The following is a 24860-nucleotide window of genomic DNA, read 5'->3' as shown; positions in this document are numbered from 1 at the left end:
TTACTCTTCACAGGAATCCTTCCAAGTAAGGACTGTTATGCTCTGTATTTTCAGATAAGGAAAGCAAGGATCAGAGAATTTGAGTACATTTCCCAAGGTGACATAGCAAGCAAAGCAGAAAGCTGATGGAGCCCAGACCTGGAGGTGGGATGGGGAGTGGGACCTGCTCTAACCCTTCGCGAGCAGTTTTGTACTGGGGAGGCACAGGTTAGGGGGTCAGATAGGCCTGGGCTCAGCCTTCACACCGCCACCCTGGACAAGTGACTCAGTCTTTGGAGAAGAAGCCTCCCTATCTATCTATAGCATGGGCACAGTAACAATAGGGTCACTACTATTAGGAATGAATGAGCTAGGTATTGGGCAGACGTTCCATAAATAACTCTTCTCTGCATCTGGCCTAAGCAGAGGGGTTGCTAGAAAGCTGGGATCCCCATGAAGCATCCCATGTGTGCCTCCTTCAAGACCCAGTTCGAGGCCACCTCCTCCAGGAAGCCTCTCGAGATTCCCAGCAGCCCCACTCTACTTGTGCTTACTTTCAAATTCCCCGAGACTTTGGTTTACAGAACAACATCCCATCCTGCACCTGCTGCCCCTCCTAGCCTGGTATACTCACTCCTATCTCTGAACACCTTTGACTTTCCAGAGCACCCTGGACCATGTCACTCATCACTTTTGACCTGCTGTGGGCATCACTGGTAGGAGGTCAGAAGGTCCCGTGGATGGATTCCTGTCCAAAGGCAGAGGTTTGTCTCAGCTGCAGGGGAGGTGGGGACCTGTCTGACTTTGGGGAGCCAGGGGATAAAGGGAGGTGTATGTCCATCCACTGCGTCAGGGGGAAAAGTCAAAGGGACAGAGTGTGGGGTTCAAGAGAGAACGTGGACTTTGTAGAGCCCAAGGTGCAGTCCTAGCCGGACCATAAATCAGCTGTGTGACATTTACAAGTTGTATGAGCTTCCTGGGCCTCAGTGTCCTCGTCTGTAAAATGGGGAGCTGAGCACATGCTCATGGCATCGGTATGAGGATTAAATGGTTTCCTGCACGAGTAAAGCAGAGCGATGTGCCTGACACATAACAACTGCTCAGCAAGGTCAGCTATCATCATTACTATTTTCTGCCCAAGGTCAAGCTGCGGGATTGGGCTGGGTGAGGTGCTAAATGGCGGTCTTTCCTCCTAAATGAGGCTCTCCTCGGAGAGGTTCTGTCCTCCAAGGCCCCTCTGGCCCCCCAGCCTCTGTCTCCGATTGTTCCCTGTGACACCATCTCCTGCCCCTCTCCAAGAGGTTGGGATGGAAAGTGGTGGTTGCTAACCTTCCCAGGGGTGCTCTCATTTAAAAGGGTCCTTTAAAATCCCCAACAGCAAGGATCGGAGTCTGATGACTTCAGAAGTCTTTGGAGTACAAAACAGCAACAATAATAATAACAGCTATTTATCTAAAGTGCCTACTATGTGGCAGGCATTGCTTCAAATCCCTATTATGTGTGTTCCCTTATTTAATTATCCCGACACAAGCATGAGGGTGGGACTTACATTATCACCCTCACTTTATAGATGAAGGAAGTCAGGCACAGAAGGGTTGAGTAACTTGCCCCATGTGGCACAGTAAGTGGCAGGGAGGCGACGAAGCCCAGGCAGCCTGAGTCTAGAACCCCTGACACCAGACATGTTTTCAAGATGCTTTACACACATAATTATCTCGGCTGCCTCTGCCTTGTAACACACTGGATTTCCCTTTCCTCGCACCAACCCTGTGAAGTAGGTATTACTGCCCCCAATTTCAAGATGAGAAAACAGAGGCCGCAGAGAAAATTGCCTTCTGTTGCCTCTGCTGCTGTGGAAATATTACTTATGAAGCAAGTCTGGACCCAAAAGCTGCTTTGTCCTGAACGCCCCCCCGGGGCTGGCTGGTGGGGGTGTATGAGTAGGAGATAAGGTGTTGGCTTTGGGGGCAGGGGTCCAGATCCAGTCTCTGCTGCTAGCTTCGTGGCTCTGGGAAGATTCTGGAGCCTCGCTGAGCCTGGATCTCCTGTGAGGGCAATGAAAGGAGTTATGCCCATCTCGAGGGCCGCTGTGAGCCTGAAATGAAATAAGAGGCTCACAACAGAAGGCACATAGCAGGTGCTCAATAAATTGTTCCATTGCCCCCAAAGCTATGTCTTTGGTTCCATGGTCTCTTAACACTTTGCCCCCTGCCTCTCTTGTCCCACTTACCAGATGCGAACTAGGATTCTAGTTATTTAGATACCTGGGGCTGGCATCTTCCTGAAGCCAAGGGCCACACCCACGCGTCTCTAGATCTCCTACTTGGCCCTGTGCCTTTTATTTTGCTGTATGCAATCAATTCCTTTCTCAGAGTGAAAATGGTTTTCCATTTTCTCCTTATAAGAGCAATACGGGCTCATTGCAAAATGGGGAAAGAATTTTACCGACCTTGTCGTCTCAATGGGAGGATTAGATGAGAGAATACTGATGAAGTGCTTACCATTGACCCTGTGGCACAGAGCTTTGTGACGACCGTTCCATTATTCAGAAAATACACAATGGTATTTTTTTAAGAGGTAAGAACCATCGGTTGACCTTTGGGATGTCCTTACAGACTTTTTTTTTCCCTGTGTATATACAGAGACAGCCCCACAGACAGAAAATAAACACTTTTTAAAGTCTGTTTTATAGTGTTTTATCATGTGCCTCTTCACTTCAGTGCTAAATGGGGGGCCCCTTCCTATGCCGATAAATACCAGTGTGTATTGGCCTCTGGATTGTTTGCGTGTTTCTTCTTATGGATGCGCCGTGGCTTCCTTTGTCAGTCCCATGTCGCCCTGGAGTTGGGCTGGAAGGTGCAGGGCAGGTGCAGACCGGGGAAGGCTGGCTGAGGCCCTACAGTTACGAAACAGCCATCCGGGAAGTTACCAAGGCTGACATGGTGACTTTTCCAGAGAGTCATTTGGAAGTTGCGCTGAGGACAATTAGGGAGCTGGTCCTGTCATCGGGCCCGGGATGAGCTCAGACGCATTCCTTCTTTTGTGGTACTGGAAGGGGCAGTCCTCCGGGAAGAAGACCTTTGTTTGACTCACCCCATTCTTGCAGTCACTTCCCAGGAGGTGTCCCCATTGCTGGGACATCTGTTTCAGCAGAAATAGGTCCACGAGGCCACCGAGGACCTGCCCTGCCTGACTGTGAGGGCTTTCCCTGACACGTGACATAGCTGATTGCAGACCAGAAGTCAGAGGTGAGGTGAGTGCAGATTTACCCCGCTCCCCTGCTTATGGGGGCAAAGCAGCTGGTGGAGGAGGAGAACATAGGACGGACCCCAGGGGGCTAGGGACTTCCTTGCCCTGCCCTGTGGTTTCTGGAATTGCCAGGGGCCTCCCTGCAACAATCCACTCATCCTGGTCCCCCACGCGTTTGCAGGGCCCCACTCCCTAATGTGGGTGTGGGCAATGCAGTATCCACAAAGGACCCCACCTAAGGTTTCAGACCTATGATCTCCGGGCCCTGGAAAGGGGACACGAATCTAGCTGCTCCTCTCCAAGTCTCGGTTCCCCATCTGTAAAAGGGGAATGGTGGTCCTTCCCCCAAATCGATGAGGCTGGGGTAGAATATGACGATGTACATGAAGCCGTCGTACCAGGCCTTGCATGCAGACTTGGCTGCTGGGACTGAGCCGAGCAGGGGAGCATGAGGAATGAGTGAGAGGCCGCACGGGGAACAGGGAGAAGGCTCTCGGTAGCTGTTGGTCCTTGACATCAGGGACCCATCTCTTTGAGCAGAGATGGATGAGTCGCTTTGTGCACTTGGGCACTTGATGAAGCTTTCTGGTAATGAGAAGACAGCCAGGAGAGGCGTCTCCTCTGAGAGTCTGCAGGCTTTAGAATGACTTCGGAGAGCCACCCCCCAGCCGGGGACCCCAGCTCACATTCACCAAAAGACCAATAGGTGGCATTTCAGTTCACTCTTGCCACAGCCTTAAGGTGCAGAGGTAGCCTTCCCATTTGATAGCTGGAGAAACTGAGGCTCAGAGAGGTCTGGTCTCACACACCCAGTAAGGAGCCATCTCCTGGCGCATTGGGCTTGAAATTAATTAGGGCCCCTGAAAGAGAGGGGCCCTGCGTCCTCCGGGCCTGGGCTTCTGGCTGCCCTCAAACATGGTGAATGGCTGGGGACTGGGGTGACGGGGTCTGGCTTCTCCTTCCTGAAGGAGCAATGGGTCCCATACATACATGGTGTCCTCTCCTCCCTCAAGGAGCCCTCCCTCCAGGTGATGAGGGTGACAGTGAACTGGTGGAAAGCCCACAGACAAATGAACCCGCACAGGGGAAGAACAGGAGCCCCCTAATCTGGTTTGGGGGGGTGCAGAATGGCTTGCAGGGGCAGTGCTACCTTTCACATTCACCAGGAAGTTTAAAATGAAAAGGACCAACCATAGTAAATACGAACTAGGATGTGGAGCAGTCAGAACTCTCAAGCACTGCCGACGGGGGTATAAATTGCATAGCCAGCTTGGAAGGCTGTTTGGCAGTATGGACGAATTCTAAACACGCACATGCCCTGTGGTACAGCGGTCCCGTCCCCTGCCTCATCCCCCACGTTCACCAAAAGACATACATGAGAGCGTTCATACAGCTTTACCCTGAAATGCCTCCAGGTGCAAACCACCCAAATGTCCATCCGCAGTAGAAAGGATAAATAACTAGGGATGTGCTCATACCCCACACTATGCTACACAGCAAAGGGTCAGAACAACATGCTGTACACAGAGCTACGCGGATGGATCTCATGCAGATGAGACTGAGCAAAAGAAGCCCAAAACGTGCTGTGTGATTCCACTTACATAAGGCTGGCAGGGAATCCATGGTGAGAAAAGTGAGAATCTGATTTCCCCCTGGGAACCTTCGGGCGTGTGGGCAATGATCTGGGGGGCGAGTTCATTGGGGCGTGCACGTGAAGAAATGCATTGGGCTGGACATGTCATATTTGTGCACGTTATTGAACGTAAGGTAAACCTCCATGCAAAGTCAAAACGAGACAGCAAACGAAGAAGGGGCGGTGCCATCAAACTAAAATTGGAAGGGTAAGTAAGAACTGGCCAGTAGGAAAGGGGAACCGTGCTCCCGGAGGAACAACCGGCATATGCAAAGGCCCAGAGGCAGGAGTGCATGGTGTTGCTTTCCGCCTTGCTCTGGGCTCATTTGATGATGCCCCTGGACCTCTATTCTCTATGCCTTTTTCCACCATTGGAAGGTTTCCAGTGTGGAATAGGTTGGCAGAAATCCCTTCAGCAGCTCACCGTTCTGGTCTACGTTGGCATGTTCCTCCTTTGAGTTGTTGAGGAGGGAGCTATAGCCAGAGAGGCATGGACAGGACTTGGAGTTCAAAGCTGGGTTCAAAGTGTAACTCTGCCGTGAATTGTGTGTTCTTGGGTAGCCCCTCCACCCCCCAAAGCCTCAGTTTCCCCATCTGTAAGAAAGGTCTTTAACACATGGAGTTTTGGTAATAGGATAAAGGAGATGCTCGACAGATGTCTGTCACATGGGAGTCAGTCAGTAAAGCCTGGACGTGAGGGCCACCCAAAGTCATGGCTCCCCCTAGGGTGATCCATTGTGGTGCCGATTAGGCCTCTGCAACCCTTGCCTTGATTTCTTGTCACAAGGAGCTCGGATCACCACCTAGAATGGCGCCTGGCGGGGGTTCAGGGAATGTTGGCTCGCGATAGCTAGCGCTTATACGTGCCAGGCACTGCTTTAAATTCTTCACACATGTGGACTTGCTTAATCCCCATAGTAACCTCGAGAACTACTACCCTCCCATTTTACAGAGGGGGAAACCGAGGCACAGAGCAGTTGAGTGACTTGCCCACGGTCACAGGGTTAATCGATGGAGCCTGGCTCTGGATCCCCTCCTCATCACCCCACTGTCATACAGCCCAGGCTGGCCTTCATGAGACAGGCCTGGAGAAGGCGCTGGAAGCAACCGGGGCTCCCCCAAGGCTGCTGACCAAGATCAGCGCTGTCTGGACAGCCAGTGGGACATTCTGGCGCCTGACGGTGGTGAAACCCACGCCCTTTTCGAGGAAGGCAAACCCACCCAGAATAATTGTCGAGACAACATGCAGCTTAAGCCGCTTATAAGCCCGGAGGTGCCCAGGAGGGATGAGGCCTCGCAATGTGCTGCTGCTATGGGCCCAGCCAGAGTCGCCCTTCTGCCAAGCCTTCTTCTTCTTCTTCTTTTTTTTTGGCTGTTGTTGTCATTATTGTTTTCTGGGAGGAGAGACAGGACATCTCAAGAATTTGCCTGTGCTGCTGAAAGAATTAATACGGGGCTTGCAGCCACTCCCTTTCTTCTGTGCCATCATGTTTTACTGCACTGTTTTGTTTTATCAGGAAGAAACCTGATGGGAATGTTCTAGAAGCTGCAGCCTGAGGGGGTTGGGTGGGGGGTGCAGGGAGAGGGAGCAGTTTATTCTCCCTCGCAGCAGCACTGATCTGAGATGCCAGAGAGGGTCCCTGGGTGTGGGATGATGAGAGACGCGTTTTCCCCCTACCTCTTTATATATTTATGGGCTTTTTGTAGGCGCATAAGCAAAATGGAAAAAAAATTAATGGTGCTAATAGCTAATATTTATTGAGCATTGACTACATGCCCATTTTACATGTATAAACTCATTTAACCCTGACACTCACCCTGGGAGGGAAATATTCATACTTGGTCCTATTTCCAGTTGAGGAACTGAAGTGCAGAAAAGTAAGGTAATGAAGGTTCCAAACTATCAAAATCTAAAAAGAGGTTGTCAATAACAAGGAATGATCATCCCGGAAGGCTACAACATGGTAAAAACATGATGCTCAGTGGAAGAAGCGAGACACAAAGACCACGTATTGTATGACTCCATTTATATGAAATGACCAGAAAAGACCAATCCATAGAGACAGAAAGTAGATTGGTGGTTGCCTGGGGTAGGAGGTGGGAAGAGGGAATAATAGTAAATGGGCACTAGGGATGTTACTGGGAGAGATGAAATATTCTAAAACGGATTTATAGTGGTGGTTGCACAACTTGGTAAATTTACTGAAATCCATTGAAATGAGTGAATTATGTAAGTTGGTCTGGCAAATGTTGGAAGGTTGGGGCAGGATGGGGTAGAGATGAGGATGAACAAGCCAGCAATGACAAGAGAGTGTACCTGGGGCTGTTATGGGATAGGCGGGGTGCTAATGGAGCCTAAAGGAAGCACTCCACCCCAGACCTGGAGGGTTCTGGGAGGGCAGAGGTTTTATGCATGAGTTTGGCACCTGCAGGCTGAGGGGTAGTTACCAGGTGAAATGGCAGGGGAGTGGGTGGGGAAAATGCAGTTGTTTGTCCATTCATTTATTAATTCTTTTAGCCATTCATTCAGCAACCGTGTGCCCCCAGCACTTTGCCAGAGCAGGCAGGATTGCCGTGACGAGAGGCAGAGGTTATAAAAAGGGACTCATGGGTAAAGTGATGCCCTTTTCATGATGAGAAAACCCATCCTTGTTAAGCAGGTGGAAGGAGGCTGGCATCCCTCTTGGGGATATTCCTTTGTCTGTGTGAGTGATCCCCCCACCCAGTGAGGACCCACCTGCATTCCCTTTGGATGATGGGTGGGGGAGGTGAGGGTGTCCAGGGCTGAGGGGATGGAAACACTAACCTCACTGAGCAGCTTGGGGTACGACTGAACACCGGCCAGGGAGTAGGACCAAAATGCTAGCCCAAGCTTTACCACTAATTTTCTGGGTGACCTGGGGCTCGTCCCTACCCTTCTCTGGACGTTGATTCTCTTGTCTGTAAACTGGGAGCTCCAGGCTTGCTGCTCTCCGAGCTCCATCTGGCTGACATGGATGACCAGGACTTCTGGCCTCAGAAGTCTCCAGAGCTCCATGGGCTTGTCTTGGTGTGCCTGGAACTTTCTGGTTTTAGCATTGAAAACCCTGCATCAGGGGGAAGCCTTGGTCCTGAGCAAATGAAGACAGTGGGTCACCTGATTAGAAGGACATTAGGTTAGCCTCCCCTCTCATCTTACCCACAAAGAGCAAGACATATGGCTTCTCATTTTTGCTCCTATGTGGTGGCCACAGCACTATTTTCTAGCCATTTCGTTGGTACATATCATATTTCCACCACTCTGTTGGAAGTTCCTTTCAGCCTGGTTACCATTTCCCCCATTTCCTTTAGATCCTCTGGTCTCTGCTCAGCCACCTCCTCCAGGCCAGGTATCCCTTCTTGCACCCCTCCCCATCAACCCCTCGCCACAGGAGGATCTTTTTGGTTGTTTTCATTAGCTCTCCCGGGACTCCTTAAACTCTTGCCTCCTATTAGCACAGGGTCTGTGCTGAAGCAAGTGCTCAGCGGATGATCATGGAATGTCTGAATCTCTCCAATGTCCAGGACAGGGCTGGGTGCTCCCCCCCTCCGACACCCCAACTCTAGGGCAATGCTGCTAGGTAGGACATATCCTTCCTGGAACAGGACTGTAGGGCAGCCACTCCCCAGGTGTGGCTTCTTAACCCTTTCTGTCCCACAGGCCCCTTGGGTGACTGGTGAAGCCTGTGGGCCTCTTTTCAGAATAATTAAAAAAAATAGTGTTAGGATTACAATAAAAAAATTTTTTTACTAAAATACAGTTATCAAAATATTTTTAAAAAATTTTGTGATATAGTAACATATGTGCTGCTTTACTAACATGTTAAATAATAAGATTTAGCGGTGAGTCTAATACGATCTTAATTTCAGAGTTGTGATAGCTTAGATGGAATTTTGAGATATCTACAGTAACCGTAGTTATTCATAGGAAAATATCTTTGATTTCTATTAGTGACAAAATTTCAGGGACTTCTACTGGTTGCCTGCACTCATGATCAAAGAAGATGCTAAATACCGTTTAGAGATTAGTGAAAATAAAGATATAACTTTTGTCCATCTCAGTGTCATGAATTCTTGGGTGGGGGGGTCCGGAACTCCTGCTTTAAGGCCAAGGGGGTTTGATTCTTTAGGTTAGAGGAACAAAATCCCCAAGAGCTGAGAGAACAAAGAGTGAAGAACAGTGACCACACTGGGTGGGGCAAAGCAGAGGAAGGTTTTTAAAACAGGTGAGTTTCGGTGCTGAGTGTTGTAAAGTAACCCATTTTGGCAGGGAGCAAGGAGCTGTGGTTGAGGGAAGGAAACACCGGGAGGGTTTGCTCTTGTGACCAAATCAAAAGCATCAGATGAACACAACAACCACAGCCTCATCCCGGAGCAAACCCACGTCTCCTTTGTGTCTCTTCTGTCACTGAGAACACCAAACCATTGTCCCTGTAAGATTGTACCTGCCCTCAAGCTTACACAGGAGATAAAACACAAAAGTTAATAAGACAAAATTAAATTGCAATTCAAAAAATGCAGCTGGAAGAATCTGGAACATGCCACATGTCTGATTAAGTATACACAGCGAAAGCCACAGGCATTCAAAGGTGTGGGTCACCTCCCCTCTGAGGTTTATGGAGAGGATCAAACGGGAAAATGCACAAGAGGCCGGCAGTGTAGGATTGAGGGTTAGAGCAGGTGCTTTGGGATGGCTTGTTGCTCTTCTGGTCTCAGTGACCTGCTCTGTAAAATGGGGATAATAACTATGTATGGCACCTGACATACAGGAAGCGCTCCATAATGAGAGCTATTATTATCATTAAGAAAATAATGATAGATATTTGCGATTTGGTTCAAGAGACTCCAGGAGGCTGGAGAACTTGGTCTTTAGGGTGGTAGATCTGAAAAGATTGAATGAACGAACGAATGAATGATTGAATCCTCGGGTTGGCTCAGCCCCCGACTGGTTCCGCCCGCATGCTGCCCCCTAAGTGGTTGGATGAAATGTACCCCAGCTGTGGGGTCCCCTGCATCTCAGCGTGTGAGTGTGCAGTGGTGGGGAGGTGGTCTTTCAGGGCTGGGAGGGGCAGCAGCCCAGGCTGAGCTTTTGGGTGTCATATTCTGGGAGGGTCTTCATTCAGTCTCCCCACCTCCCTGATCCGCCACTCGGCGCGGCGCCTCGGTGGGCCCGAAGACCGGCGGGCTCGGCAGTGCCCAAGCCGATCTCGGGACTACAAGCTCGCGCCTATAGGTGGGGGCAAGCGGTGGAGGAGCCTGCCCGGGTCCACCACGTGGGGAACGTGCCGGCGGAAACGCTGCCTTATCCCGGGAAGGTCGATCTAGGCCGCCCCAGGTTGGAGTGGGGGTGGGGTGCGGATGCATCTTCGGACGCCATGGCCCCCCAGCCCTTCCAGGACACGCCTTGGGAATTTAGGGCCGGGGGATCGGGGTGGGGATAGGAGAGAAGCGGAGCCTCCTTGTTAGAGGACGTGGGGGGAAGGGGCGCCCTAACGGGGAAACGTGCGCTGCTCAGGCTGCCGGCCCCTTTAAGGGGCCGGGCTGACTCTGCGGCGGTTCCAGCTAACCGCGGGCCTGGTGCAGCTCTGCGGTCCGCGTCCCTAGGCAAAGCATCCGAGCCGCGCCGGGCGGCAGGACCTGGCGCGGGAGAGGGCGTGGTCCAGCCGGGAGCTGGGCGGAGCCAGAGCTGCAGACAGCGGGTCTACCCAGCCCAGAAAACGGCGGAGAGCGGGAGTGGGCGGAGCCACGGGCTGGTGGGCGGGCCCCGGCGCTGCGGGCCTCGGGGGCGGGGCCTGGGGCTCCCGGAGCGCCGCAGAGGGAGGCGGGATGGGCGGGGCGAGGGCGAGGGCGGGGCCTGTGTCTGCAGTGGGCGGGGCCCGCCGCAGAGAGGCAGTGCCGGCCGAGAGTCCTCTGCGCGCCGCTGCCGCGGCGCCTCCACAGCGTCTCTGACAGCCGCGGCGCTGGGACCCACGGCCCGCACCACCTCACGCAGCCTTCGCGGCCTCCACCGCGGCCCGAGTCCCGTCCCTCGCCTCGGCGCCCACATCCAGGGGGCGGTCCGGTCTGCCGTCTCTGCGGAGGCCGCATCTGGCGCGCATCTGGAACCGCCCGGCCGGCCGCGCTGGAGCCCGCGCCCGCCCTGGCCCGGCCGCGCCGGGAGCCCTGCCCGGAGCTGGAGCCGCACCTGGAGCCGCGGGCCCGGGGCCCTGAGCCGCGCAGCCGGCGCATGGTGAACTCGCTGCTGTTCGGGGAGATGGCCTTGGCCTTCGGCTGCCCGCCGGGCGGCGGCGGCGGGAGCTGCCCCGGCGGTGGCGGCGGCGGCGGCGGCGGGGCCGGGCCGGGGCCGTCGCCGGTGACGGCGGCACTGCGGGACGACCTGGGCTCCAACATCCACCTCCTGAAGGGGCTCAACGTGCGCTTCCGCTGCTTCCTGGCCAAGGTACACGAGCTGGAGCGGCGCAACCGGCTGCTGGAGAAGCAACTGGAGCAGCAGCAGAGCGAGCGCGAGCGGCGGCTGCGCTACAAGACCTTCTCCCGAGAGCAGGCCGTGCAGACCGGGCCCGAGCTGCTGCGGCCGCCAGCGCCCGGCGCGGGGCACGGCAGCGGTAGCGGCAGCGGCGCGACGGCGGGCGCCAACGCCAACACCGTGGCCCTGGGCGGCCTGCCCCCCGGCGGCGGCTCGCACCCGCAGCATTACGGCCGCCTGCCCGGGACCATCTGGAGCTACACGCAGGTGCGGCGCACGGGCGGCGGCGGCGTGGAGACTGTGCAGGGCCCGGGCGTGTCGTGGGTGCACCCCGACGGCGTGGGCGTGCAGATCGACACCATCACGCCTGAGATACGCGCGCTCTACAACGTGCTGGCCAAGGTGAAGCGCGAGCGCGACGAGTACAAGCGGAGGTGAGTGGGGACCTGCCCTTCCCCCCACCCAGCGGCTCCTGGGGAGGGGGCGTCCAGGTCCGGGAGGCCGCGGAATGCGTGCGTTCGGGAGGGGCTGGGGGCGGCCAGCTGGTCTTAGCAGGTGGGCTGGAAGCTGTGTTTGCATAGCGCCCTACACACGCTTGGAAAACTCACTTACTAGTTCCAAGAATGGGGGCGGGTGCTTACTACCGTAGGGGACACGTCGGTGCTGTCATTGGTCGGGGCCGGTTGTTTTCTAGGTGACATAATGACCACTGGTGTTTTATGGGATCTCATTTAATCCTCACACCAACGCATTCTTATCCCCATTTTGTAGATGAGAAAACTGAGGCACAGCGATGGAAGGGGCTTGCCAAAGGGGGCTTGGCCGATAGTGGCGAAACCAGGATTCAAACTAGTGAATTGAACGACTTTTGGCTCGTTTGTCTCCCATAGGTATTTCCCCAAGGATGTAGGAGGTGGGCTCCCCTCCCTCCATGGGTGAAAAGAAGAAACTCTTAAACGACCCACTGGCTTTTTTTTTTTTTTTTTTTTGTCCCTTGAATGAAATGAGATCATGTGTTTGAAAATGGGTAAATCTGTCCCTACCCACTAGGGCCACAGTCTGCCATCTTGCTCCAGCTCTGCAAGGTCCCGTTGGTAGATCTGGATAACCAGACTACCATCAGACTGGCCACAGGCTTTCAAAAACCCCTCTCTTCACCCCTCTTCCCCGTCTTCACCCCCTACCGTCATGGCTTATTGAGTGCCAACAGACGCAGCCCTAAAGGCGCACAGGAGGAGAGAACCTTGGGCTGAAGACTGGATGTTGATTGGACCCAGACCACCATCTCTGGCTAGTGTGCAGGGCAGACTGCCTGCAGGACTGGCCTGAACATTCTTGCCAGGTCCCTATTCCCCAGCTGGGAAACTGACGCTGCTTCCTGCCCGCATCCTGGCTGACAGGACTGATGGCTAGCTTCCAATAAGAGGAGAGGGGTCTGTCTGTAGCCTTGCAGGCCTGGGTGGGGGCAGGACCCTCTGCTGTCCCAGGCATGGGCAACTCTGCATTGGGAGCCTCGGCTCCAAACTCTAGGGCTTGGAGGGTATTGTGAGAAGGCCCTTGAGTCCTGGTGCTCACATGAGCACAGAGGTCTGCTCAGGGAGTGGGGCATGGGTCTCCTCCATCACCTGCCAGGGAGATTGTTGGACCATTTGGAACCTATTTGCTCATTAGACAGATAAGAATAATAAAATCTATCCCCAGTTGCAGAAGGGGAGAGTAGGTCGGTGGTGCTTTTTGGAAGGGATAGAGTAATCAGTTGATGTTATTAAAGATGATAGGCTCTGTCAGGCCAGCATGGAGCTGAGGTCCCGAGAGGAGAGTCTTGGGTCTCCCTCACGCAGGGCCTGGCTCTCCGTGGGGAGGTCTTACACCCCGCTGGGGACGAGCCACTCTCCTGGGCCCGTCTTCTCGTGAGGACTTGAGAATGGCCTGGTGCCCCGCCGTGGCCAGGGGGAGGCTACCTGTCTCTGAGGGCAGCTTCGCTGGGGTGGGGTAGGGGAGCAGGCACTTGCTCTCAATGGTGAAACACAGAGGGGTGGGCCCTTCTGTCTCCCACTGTTGATTGTGTCGTCAGGCCTCAGGCTTTTGCTGTGTTTATTTTATTGTGTGTTCTTTTTGGACCTGGCTACTCAGGAGATGGAAAAACTGTGCCCAATCTCAGACGGAGATAGGTTGGTGTTGAGCAACGCTCTGTTCAAGTTGCACCCAGGGTGTGGGGTGTGATGTCAGCTTCTGGCGCTGGCCTGGAATGAGACGGGCACTGCTGGGGCAGGTGTGGTGTGGGTGCCCCTCCTCCCGTCCCCTGGGCTGTGTGAGCGCCTTCTCTTCCTCCATTTTTTGGTGAACTGGGGAGTTGCATCTTTTCCGAAGTCAGTTCAGGGCTCAAGTTGGATTTTTCCAAAGCAAGTGTACTCCCTTCTTTGGGACTCCGTTTCCCTGTCTGTAAAGTGAGGGGTGAGTGGGCTAGCACTGTGCTCCTTGAAGCCCCAGGCTTCCTTGGAGATGGTCTTGGGGTTCCTTGACTATTCTGTAAGACTTTATGTTACAGTGTTAATAGGGTTATAAAAATGTGCTCACTTTTAAGTTCTTAATGTCAACTCACTGTTAATTGCTAACTTGTTAGTAGTTGGCCTCAAGTTAAAGCCACCCCGCCTGCCTTCTCTATTTGTCTGAAGAGTACTCTGAGATTGCAGAGCAAACCGCTAAAAACCATTCCCATTTGTAGCCACTTATCTGTGTGAGTCAGGATTTTCGTGAAACCCTGCAGCCAAAACTGGAGATAGAATTAAACGCAATATGGTGCTGTCATCCGTGGGTCCAGTTTTAAATGTTAATGAATCAAAATAGCCTCATCAACTTTACTGATGGAATTCAGAATAGGTCACTGTTCTGTATGTGAACTTACAGTATAAATGTATACCAGTGACATTCTGTTTTTACTTGTTTCCGTATTTGGGTTTCTTGTGAGAATTTGCTTTCAGGAGGAGGGCAGGCATTTCAACAACTGAAAAGAAAAAAATTTAAAAACCGCTGGGCTAGATGATCTCAAAAGGTCTTCCCAGCTTTGACAAAATACAGTCTTGAGTTTGAGCTCCCAGCCTACTTCTGGTCCCCTGTCCATGAGAGAAGTTTCTCTAGATTTGCCTTTTCTGGACACTTCATATCAATGCAATTACACTTTTGTGTCTGGCTTCTTTCACTTAGATAATGTTTTGGAGGTTCATCCACGTTGTAGCGTGTTTCACTACTACATTCCTTTAGACTGGTGAATAATTTTCCGCTCTGCAGACAGGACAGTTTGTTTATTGGTCCACCTATGCCGTCAGGAGAATTTAAATGTGAGGAGTCACTCCTATACCCCCTCACATCATCTCGGGTGCCATTAGTGGTATGGGAACAGTGCTCTGGAAACACCACCAACCCAAACCAGAGCCGCTGGCCTGGGCCCTGGGCCCTGGGCCCTGTTCACTACGGCTCTGGTTTTCCCTTGGGCCGACCAGCTCTGAGCTCTTTACCATGAGGGAAATGTGGTTGCCCAAACTGTACCGTCGACAAGGTTGTCAAGCGTTGATTTGGAAACCAAAACAAACATCTCTGTCCTGTCACCACCCAGTGCCACCAAAATGTCCTATTCTGAGTTTGCAAGCTGGGGGCTTTTCCCTGGAGATTCCTGCTGAGTCTGTCTGAACTTTAAACAAGTGGGGATTTCTCTGCATCGCTTCTCAGAGACCCAAACTCCAGGTCAGGCTCTGGTACTAGGTGCTGTGTGACCTCAGGCCAATTGCTGCCCTCGCTGAGCCTTAGGTCCTCCACCTTTACAGGAGGGGGTTCCTTTTGGTGATCCCTCCCAACTCGCCCTATACTTTGGTCTGTGACTCAAAGGGGTCTGGGCCAGGGCTGTTCTTCCTGCCTCACGGACTGGCAGTCCTCCCCTGACTCCTGCCCCAGGCCCAGTATGGTTTGGAACTGTCTGGGTTTCCCTCCCTCCCCCTGCAGGTTGCCAAGTGTCTGCACCCCTGACTCAAGTCAGCATGAAGGGCTTGGTTTGTTTTTCCTTGGTGGTTGGGTGATCCGGAACTTTGCTTGAGAGCCAGGAGGGACCACAGTGATCATTTAGCCTGATGGTTCCCAGAGGGGCCCTTTGGAACCCGGGGATCCAGAGCTGGGTGCCTCGGGGCAATTCTAGGGACAGTGAGTGGTGGTGCTGAGCACTTGGGATTTGGCCCCCATCAACCATAGCAGCTCTATTTCCCCGACTGCCAGACTGGTTTTCTGAGGAAGGTTCCATTGGAAAACAGGGTTCTACAGCTTAGAAAAAGAAAGAGAGAGAGAGAGAGAGAAATTGCTGATTTAGCTGAGTTACTTTCATTTTTGAGGTGGGGAAACTGAGGCCCAGAGGGAGCTGACCCACAAAGCCAAGTTGGGAAGACCTTGCCTGCTGTTTAAAGCTTTCCCACTACTCTGAGGTGATGCTCCCATCATCTGCCCTCAGCTGGGGTTTGGTAGAGTTTGCTCCACCTTTTTGTGTGTCTGCCTTTAAGCATTTTTTAAAAAGCTACTTTCAGGGATGGGAGGGACTTTTGTCACAGCTATTTCTGATCACGAGCCGGAAGGGGCTGGGCTGGCGGCCTGAATGAAGAGCTCCAAAAAGGGCTGGTGGGTGAGCCAGCTGGAGTGTCCCCTGCCTTTCCCCATCACGCCCTGGGAGGCCCTTCAGCAGGTGCGTGCTGGCCCCTGAGTGCCCCAAAGCCAGAAGACTGCCCCGGAAAGCTGGTTGCAAGGCATCGTTTCCTGCCACTTCTGTTATTCCTGAAGCTGTCACCGATACGGATTCTTTATTTCTGATTTTCCTGGGAGGCAGCGTGGGATGGTGGGAGAAGGGTTCAAATCTCGGCTCTGCCGCTCTCCGTGTGACTTCGGGCAATTGCTTAACCTCTCTGAGCCGCTGGAGCCACCACTTTCTGTAAAAGAAGGGGAAGAACTTTGCTCCCCTAGGAATCGGGGAAGAAGGAATGAGGTCCTGTGATAAGGCACCTGGGGCTTGGTAGGCTCCGGGTAGGTCCCCTCTCCTGGCTCCCCGCAATGTCTGTTCCCTTCATTTTATAGGGATTTCCCGGCACTGTGCTGGACTGCCCAGCACATCCATTTCAGGACACGTCGCAGCTCTCTCTGTCCCGTGGAAGGCGCCAGACATAGTGTTGGGGGTGGAGAGAAAAAGGGCTACTTCTTTGTCCAGCATCTAAGGAGGGTGTTCTTCCTACTCTTAGCAGTTGATTTGTGCCTCCGGAAATCTCTGGCCAACCCCCCACCCCCCGCCCTTTCTTCCAACCTCCGTTGAAAGAAACACACAAACCCCCTCCATCCAGCTCCTCAGTGCCCCAGAGTCTCTTGGCTGTGCTGGCATTCTCTTTGGGGACATATTTGGGAGGGATTTTCAGAGCCTCAAGCCAAAGGCAGGGGAATGAGGTCCCAGAAAAGAAAGGGAAGCAGGAAGCTGGGAGACAGCTGACGCTGAAGATTCCTTCCCTGAGGAATGTGAGGCGGGGCTTTTGCCTTGGCCACCGGATGCGAGGCCCCTGGGCCCCCCCAGCACAGCAAACAGACACACAGACACACACACACACACACATACACGCACACGCACACCCGGGCTCACACGCTCTCAGCCTCTCTCGGCCCGTGGCCCGCCTCCGCACACGTGTCAGTATTTGAAGGACATAGAAGGGGAGACCCAGAATGTGAACACGCTCTTTGCCGCAAGGAGATGCGTTGACTTCTAGGGGAATCGATTTGAACTGTACCGTGTGTCAGGGACACCGCAGGCTGTGGACTTTGCCTTGGGAGTCCTGGCTTTTGATCACATCGGGGAGGCGACGCCGGGCTGGTGTTCTCTTGATTTCCCGTGTCATGGATGCCTGAAGGCCTGGTGCAGGGAAGGAGGTGCTGCTGTCCCCTCTGCTCAGCATCAGGATGCGTTGCTCTTCCTTGACCTTCTTCCATCAGGTGTTCTGAGCGCCCACTGCCTTCGCCATCACAGCAGGCCACACCCTGATCCCCCGTGGCCTGGGAGGTCGGCTCCCCCACCGACTGTAAGCTTGTGGGGGCCGGCTCCCGGTCTGTGTACTGGCAGAGCCCAGCCCGGGTCTGGCCCGAGTCCATGCTGAGCGAGCATCTTGCAGTGAGGGAGGGCGCTGTGCCGGGCTGCTGCGTGCTGGTAGGCCCCCAGTGTAGCTGGGGGAATGTAAGGCCCACACGACACAGATGGTCGACACAGGCTGTACATGCAGGCGCTCACAGCTCCTGGAGGGAAGGGTCTGGATTTGGAGTCAGGAGACCCACCCTCCGGTCCCCCCACACATCAGTTTTAACACATTGGAACAACACCCATCACCTGGTGCCAGATGCTGGGCTGCTGGCATAGGAGTTAAAAGCTGAGCCATGTTGGGTTAGTCACTTTGCCTCTCTGGGTCTCCGTTTCCTCATCTGTGTCCCAAAGTTGTGGACAGGGTAAGTGGGCTCACGCAGCTATGGCACTCTATAAATGGGGAAGTTCTACAAGAGTTACATGGCAAGATTTCACAGGGCAGATGTGCGGGTGTCCTCAGGGGTGAGTGGGGCTGGCTTCGTGAAGTGGGCAGAAGTCAAGAACCAGGCTGGAAGCTAGAGGGAGGGTGGTCCATGCCTTTGCCAGCAGCATCTGGGTGTCATGTAGCCTCTGGGCATTGCTGGTTGTGTGGTGCTTAGAGGATTCTGGGCCAGATTGGCGGGGGTGGGGGGGGGACGCTGGTGAGGATTTCCTACCTCCAGTGGGCACGGGGCGTTCGGCTTCCTGGGCAGGATGTGGTTACTTACCCTAGTTCCTGGTACAAGAGACGGTAGTTGTCACCCAGCAGTAAACCTGGCGAATGTCTCTGGTCCCCTTGAGGGTCTGTGGCCTGGCTGAGCCCCTGGCTGGTGGCACGGGGCAGCTAGAGCCCTGTGAGGCCATGGTCCTGGCTTGCCTGCGGTGTGACCTTAGCTTCTGGTTGCCCACCTGGGAATGGGGGTGGTGGGAAGATGGGCCTGCCCAGTGCCCTGTGAATCCTGTTCTCTCTGTAACTTTGTCGGAGTGGTCTGGAATCTGCACACCATATAATCTTTTGTACCTCGGTTTGTCACTCTATAAAATGGGGATACGTTTCCTCATGAGTTCTGCTTCCCAGGGTTGCTGTAAAAATCACCTGAAGTAATGGAGAAAGCATTTTGAAAAAGGTTTAAAAATAAATCATAGTGACTTAATAGCCACCACTGACTGAGCAACTACTATGTGCTGGGCTCTGTGATGACTTCTTTAAGTAAGTGGTGAGATTTAATTATCAGACAACCCCAAGAGGTGGGAATCAATTATGCCCATCTTACAGGTGAGAGGTTCTTTGTTTTCTCTTTAAAAGATTTTTTATTTATTTGAGAGAGAGAGAAAGAGAGAAAGAGAGAGAGAGAGAGGGGGAAGGAACAGAGGGAGAGGGACAAGCAGACTCCATGCTCAGTATAGAGCCTGATGTGGGGCTCGATCTCAGGATGCTGAGATCATGACCTGAGCTGAAACCAAAAATTGGAAGCTCAACCCACTGAGCCAAGGTGACAGGTTCTGAGAGGTGGAAGACCTCTGCCCCAGATCTTGCGGCAAGCGTGGTCTGGGTCTCTAGACCCCAGGTTCAGTGTTCTTCCTAGCGGGGACAGGCTGGCCAGGTTCCATGCCACCGGAGGGCTGCCGAAGGCGGGTCCAGGGTGAGGAGGCAGGCTGAGGCATGGGGTCTCCCCAGCGCCTGTCACAATATTACCACCACAGGTGGCAGAACAGGAGGCAGCTGCTACGCCGGGAAGACTTCCTGCTGTCACTTGACAGTAATGATTTCTTGAGAAACCAGTGAGTCACTGGCAATGGCAGGCAGATGAGCCTCCCGGGCCACCATAGAGGGCTGTCCAGCCCCCCTGCTCTCTGGAGGTGATCCTAGTGGGGGACCGGACCCTGGGTTGGGGGGAGTTCCTGGTCAGCCACAGAGGGTGGCACACCGAGGCTGGTGGGCCTGGCAGGGGGAGGAATGGGGGCGGGGCAGGGAGCATGGGTTATCACCTGGCTGGCACTTTCCACATGATCGGCTTCAAATCTTTTGCCAACTCTGCAGATGGAAACCCAGGCTCAGAGCAGAAAAGTAACTTGCTCCCAGTCACACAGCAAAGCCGGGGCTGGATGTGGGTCTCAGATTCTCAGTTAAGGCTCTTTTGATCATGCCTGGCACCTAACGCGTGCCCAGGGCAGTGGCCAGGGATTTCTCAGGAGCTGATAACAAGCAGGAGAGAGCAACGGGCATCTGGTGCCTGGAGGGAAACTGCCCTCCACCCTGGGGTTGGGTCTCCTGAACTGGTGCTTTTGTTTGGGTCCGTGAACCTTGCCTGGGTGCAGGGAACTTGTTACAGTCGTTCCCTGCCTCTTGTTGGGGAAGCTGAGCCTGCTGGGTGTGGATGTCTGAGAAGCTGAGGTTCTCTTCTCCCGACAGTGGCTGGGCCTGGGCTGTGAGCCAGGTCCCGTGCTGGGCACTGGGGTAGAGCAGACATAGCCCCTGCCCTCAGGAGCGCAGAGTCTGGGGACACAGGCACATGTGACAAAGCCGTGTGGCAGGTACCTGCTCAGTACCTGTGCACAGTAAGGGCACAATAAATATTAACTAATTAATGAAACAAATATTTATGTAGCATTTACTCTTTGTCAGGCTGCATTCAAAGCAGTTTAGGGACGTTTGATTCATGTGACCTCATAATAACCCTGTGCGTTGGATACTGTCATTAAGCCCGTTTTAGAGAATGAAACGGAGCCACAGAGACATTGACAGAACTGAGCCCAGATGCCGCTAGCAGGTGGGAAGCGAAGGTTTCATCCAGGAAGTCAGGCTCCAGACTGAGCCTTTTATTGCTGTACCCAGGAAGGGGCATGCCCACTGCACGTAGCTTCTATGCTCTGAGCCTCAGTTTTCGCTTCTGTGAAATGGGGATAGTACCTCTGACCTCATTGAGCTGTTTGCGAGATGAAATGAAGCGATCGATGTCTGTGGAAGCACTTTATAAACTGTCAAGTGTTTGCCCTTGGGGTCGAAATGATTAGAAGCCTGGGTCCTGCCTACGCACGAGGCTGTTTCCTCCTCCCCCCTGCCCCCGGCTTCCCTTGCAGCCTGGGGCTCCTCGAAGCCCCCGGAGATATCCCGTCCTCCCCTTGCTTTTACATTCATGCGGCCCCTGGGTCCCGGGACAAGCTCTGCTGGGATGTTGGACAGAAACCTGCAAAACTCAACAGCTTGGAGCGGAGCGTTCGTGTGCAAGTTGGAAGCTGGGAAGGGAGGAAGTTGAAGAGTGTGTCTGCTGCTTCTCGGCTGCGTGAACTTGAGAGCGTCGTTTACTTCTCTGAGAAAGGGGGACGGTCCTGTGTGTGGGTGGCAGGGAGCGTGAACGGGATGGCAGGGCTCAGAGGTTAGCAGCTGCCATCGCAGTTATTAAGTGAGGCTGGGGGCTCTGGGGAGAGGAGCAGGGGTGGGAGTTGGGTCAAATGGCCTTTGGAACCTGGCTTGGACAGGAGCCCCCCCGCCCCCAAGGCTGCACTGGGTGGGGGCTGTCTCGGAGCTCTCTCTGAGACGCTGGCTCAGTGCACTCCGGCCTGCGTGCTCTGACTTCGGGATGTTCCCATTCACACAGCCCCCCGCTCATCTGCTGCTCGATGGAGAGACGCCCCCACAGTGGAGACACTGCCTTCCGCCCTCTTAACTGGCCATTTTTATTACTTGGGTTATTTAAGACGGTACTTGGCTCGCTGCCGCCTGTTTGCCGTCTTGGGGGAGGGGAAGAGCCACTGGTCTAAGTGGACCTTGTGAAATTCCCCGGCAGACAGACTCCTCTCAGGGCAGGGTTGGTATATCTTCCCAGGCCCCCTGTCCGCTCCTCCTCTTTGTCCCTGGCCTGCTGTGGTAATGGGCAGAAGGCTATGCTGGGCGGTGGGGGGAGACTGACTGGAATAGCTTTGGGGAAAGCTCGTTGCAAAGTCAGACCACAGGACCAGAGAGCCTTGGAGCTCTTGGTGGGACCCTGCAGTGCTCGAAACCCAGGAGTTGTGAAAGATGCCTGAGCCAGCTTAGGGCCAGTCAAGGAAGGCTTCCTGGAGGAGGCGTCACCTGCGTTGTGTTTCGGAGGTCTAGTAAGAGTGGAAGAGAAGGGAAGGGTGCTCCAGGTAGAGAGAACAGCTTGTGCAAAGGCCTGGAGGTGAGGTTGCCGTGCCAGCGTGCAGTCCAGAGCCTGCTGCTCAGGCAGGACCTAGCCTGCCTGCCCATTCTTCTTCCCTTTCTCGTCCTCCCTCCCTCCTCCTGCCCTTCTTGGCGCTCTTTGTTCTGTTTTGCTGCCTCTCATCCTCTCTCCTCTCCCCCCTTTCCCTTCTTTCTTGTTTTGGTCTTCACTTGCTATGGCTGGTTCTCACCTCCCTGTCCCCTGTGTGAGGCAGGGGAGGGTTGTGAGGGGGTTCCTGTTCCTGTCCCTCTGCCCTCCTGATGCCAGGCCTCTGTGGGGGGCTCTTTTGTCTGCTGCTGGGGCTTTGTGAGTCTGTATGTGCATGCGCGTGTCTGGGAGCCTTGGTCTGCACCCTGCAGACTTGGAGCCCTTGGGGTCAGGACCCTGCCTTCGGCCACCCCAGACCCCTTTGTACTACCCCTTGTATATCATTGTGGGGGGCAGGAGAGGCTCCCTGCTGAAAGGGATAGCTGTTGGGTCTTGGAGGTCAACACTGGTCAAGGGAGACCTCAGCCCCCAGCTCCCAGCCCCCATCAAAGATGAGCCTAGGATTAGACACGGGGAGGGGCTTGGGGCCCAGGAGGCTAGGCTGCTCGCCTTACCTCCCGGGCCTGCCCGCCCTGCCTGTCCCTGCTCCCTCAGACCTGTGACTTCATCTTACCCCCCAGTGAGGGGCTCTCTGAGGTCAGCCGGTCCATCCCCCTGCTTCCAGGCAGCATCATTCCCCTGTCGCGACAGATGAGGAGATGAGCCTTTGTCTTTGAAAAAGACCTTCTGAGAGTTCATCCCTCAGTGTTTTATATTTTTCTCTTCACCCCCATGCACATACCTATGACCATTTTCAGATGAGAAAACTGAGGCCCAGAGAAGGAGAGCAGCTCCCTTGAGATCACAGAGTAGAGTTGGGTTTCCTTTGAAACCCTGAGCTCTAAGGGATCCTTCCCGGGTCTGACAGTCATTTAAGGAGGGGTTTTGAAAACTCCCGGAGGCTGGGGCTCTTGGGGTGAAGAAGCCTCAGAGCCTGTGAGGTGGCATCCACAGAGACCGAGCCCTGCCCCTGAGCCAGTTTCCAGATCCCGGTGCAGATGAGCCTCTGTCGGCCTGCGGAGGACACATCGGAGGGTGCCTTGGGCTTGTCTGCTTACAACAAAAGGCACTTCCCTGGCCTCAGCCTGGCGGTCTTAGGGTGTTGACTGACTGCCTAACAGTCCCTGTCTGCCACCGTGTGCTCCACTGTGTCATTTCTCTGTGCCTCAGTTTCCCCTTGTGTAAACGGGATGACAAGATTCCCCCAGTGCTATCGAAAAGCCTTGCCCAGGCAGGGCCGTTCCCATCCCTCTTTTCTCTGGGGTGAGCCCTGGAGTGGGAAGGTCGGAGAATTTTGCCTTCAGAGCTGGAGTTGTGTGAACTGGAAAGCCGGGTCCCCCAGCCCCATGGAGATCCCCGCTCTGGGGATGTGGCTGACAAATAGTCCTTTTTGCGTTTGTACAGGTTTATGGGGAGAGTCTTAATAGTTTGTGCTTGGCTCTACACTTGTCTTCAAAGAAAATACTGACGTTTAAAACATCAGGACTTTTCCAAGCTGGGAAAATTGAGGCCCTAGCTCAGCAGGCTACTGGTAAGTTCAGGGGACCCCCAATTCATAGGCTGTTCCTTTCTGTGCCTTAAGGCATAATAAGTCCACCGGCTTTCACTTGGGTGGGAGCTCTGACTCTGAATTGAGACCACCCTAAGCCTCAGGTCTCTCATCTGTAAAATGGGGATGACACCCTGAACTCACAAGGTTGTAATGAAGGTTCAGCAAAATAGGGCATGCCAGGTCCTGAGTGGGGTGCTGACCCCCTAGCTGTTATGATTCTGTCCCTTCTGTCCCAGGCCCCATAAATAAGAACTGCCTACCCCCTCCCTCTTCTGGCTACAGACTGGCCTTTTGTGTTCAGGGCACTTCTTTGCCCAGCAAAGCCGCCTGCCTGACCAGCAAGGAGGAGGTCACATCCCCTCTCCTCCCCAGCAGATTGTCAACGCAGGGTCATTGGTAGGGCAGGACCTAGCATTCAAGGCCATCCAGCACAGTGTGTTGCCTAGAGCCTTTGGCTCTCAGTGGCCTTGTTGGATGGGGGAGTGTGTCCCTGTTCCTGCTGCCTGGAGGAAGGGTCGTCTCAGTCCCAGACTCCTTGTATGGATGTGGAGGCAGCCTCAGGAGGTCACATCCCTGGCCTGAGTTCTCACCGTGAAGCAAGGGCAGAGCTGGGATTTTAATCGGAGCCTGGCAGATTCTTCCAGACTACTTCCTGCCACACTCACAGGCTCAGTCTTCCAGGCTGGGCAATGGGCCGCACATTCCCAGCCCCAGCCCCTGGGCTGAGATGGAGGAGCTGGTAGACAGGGATTCGAGTCCCCCCCCTCCCCCCGCCGCCGGCCTCTCAGCAGTGGGGGAGGGGGGCAGCTATTCTTCCTTCTGGAACTCTGTAATGCCACGGGAGGATGGTTTCTGGGTTCTGGTCCGGCCCACAGATTGCCTCTGTGGGGCCTTGGGGGGAAGCGCGCGCTCCCAGACCTTGGCAGAGAGGTGACGTCGAAGGCCATGTTAGCATTGTTTTTCCAGGGGTGACGTCAGGGCAGCTGGTTTAGAGTTTCATCCGAGACAAAGGCTGCTTTGTAGCTTCTGCCTGGTTTGAGCCCAGGCACATCACCCCCCCCAAGGTGGGAAAGGAGATGGAAGGGATTGCAGGGCTCAGGCAGAGAAGCGCTGGGAGGCGTGGCTCACCCTCGACTCCTCCAAGAAGGAAGCCGGGATCTCACTATCCCAGAACGCTCAGCGCTTGGTTTCCCAAGAGCATCTCTTATGCCTAGTGCGGTTCAAAACTTCATGGATGCGTTCTCTTGAAGGGTGGCTGTAGTCATGCCCATCGCACAGATGAGGACACAGAGTCTTGGCAGGTGGAGTGACCTGCTGTTTGTAACAGCTAGAAAGTGGGCAGAGCTGGTGTGGGAACGTGGGTCTCTCTGGCTTTAAAGATCACCACTGGGGTCCACTGCTCTTGCATGTCATTTCAAACCCAGCTTCGGGCGTGCACTTCAGAAAGCCACGATGGCCTGGGGGATGGCTGGAGCAGTTGAGTCTCATGGCTTTGGGGGTCCAGAGCTTCTGTCCTCAGGGCTCAGAGCTGGGCCACTGTGCTTGGAGCATGTGTTGCGAATTCAAGTATG

At 54.2% G+C, this 24860-nt stretch overlaps 1 protein-coding gene across 1 annotated transcript in view; it reads left to right on the top strand.

Moving 5' to 3' along the window:
* Window positions 1-10845: 10845 nt before the first annotated feature.
* IFFO2 (intermediate filament family orphan 2) overlaps window positions 10846-24860 on the top strand; it is a 47630-nt gene continuing 33615 nt past the window's right edge. The window contains exon 1 of the mRNA XM_044914393.1: window positions 10846-11779. Coding sequence (XP_044770328.1) covers window positions 11106-11779 — 674 coding nt within the window. The 5' untranslated portion in view covers window positions 10846-11105. The remainder of the gene's footprint in view (window positions 11780-24860) is intronic.

Source organism: Neomonachus schauinslandi, chromosome 4 (genome assembly GCF_002201575.2).
Source record: "Neomonachus schauinslandi chromosome 4, ASM220157v2, whole genome shotgun sequence".
Classification (NCBI taxonomy): Eukaryota; Metazoa; Chordata; class Mammalia; order Carnivora; family Phocidae; genus Neomonachus; species Neomonachus schauinslandi.
This window is presented reverse-complemented; position numbering and strand designations above follow the sequence as displayed.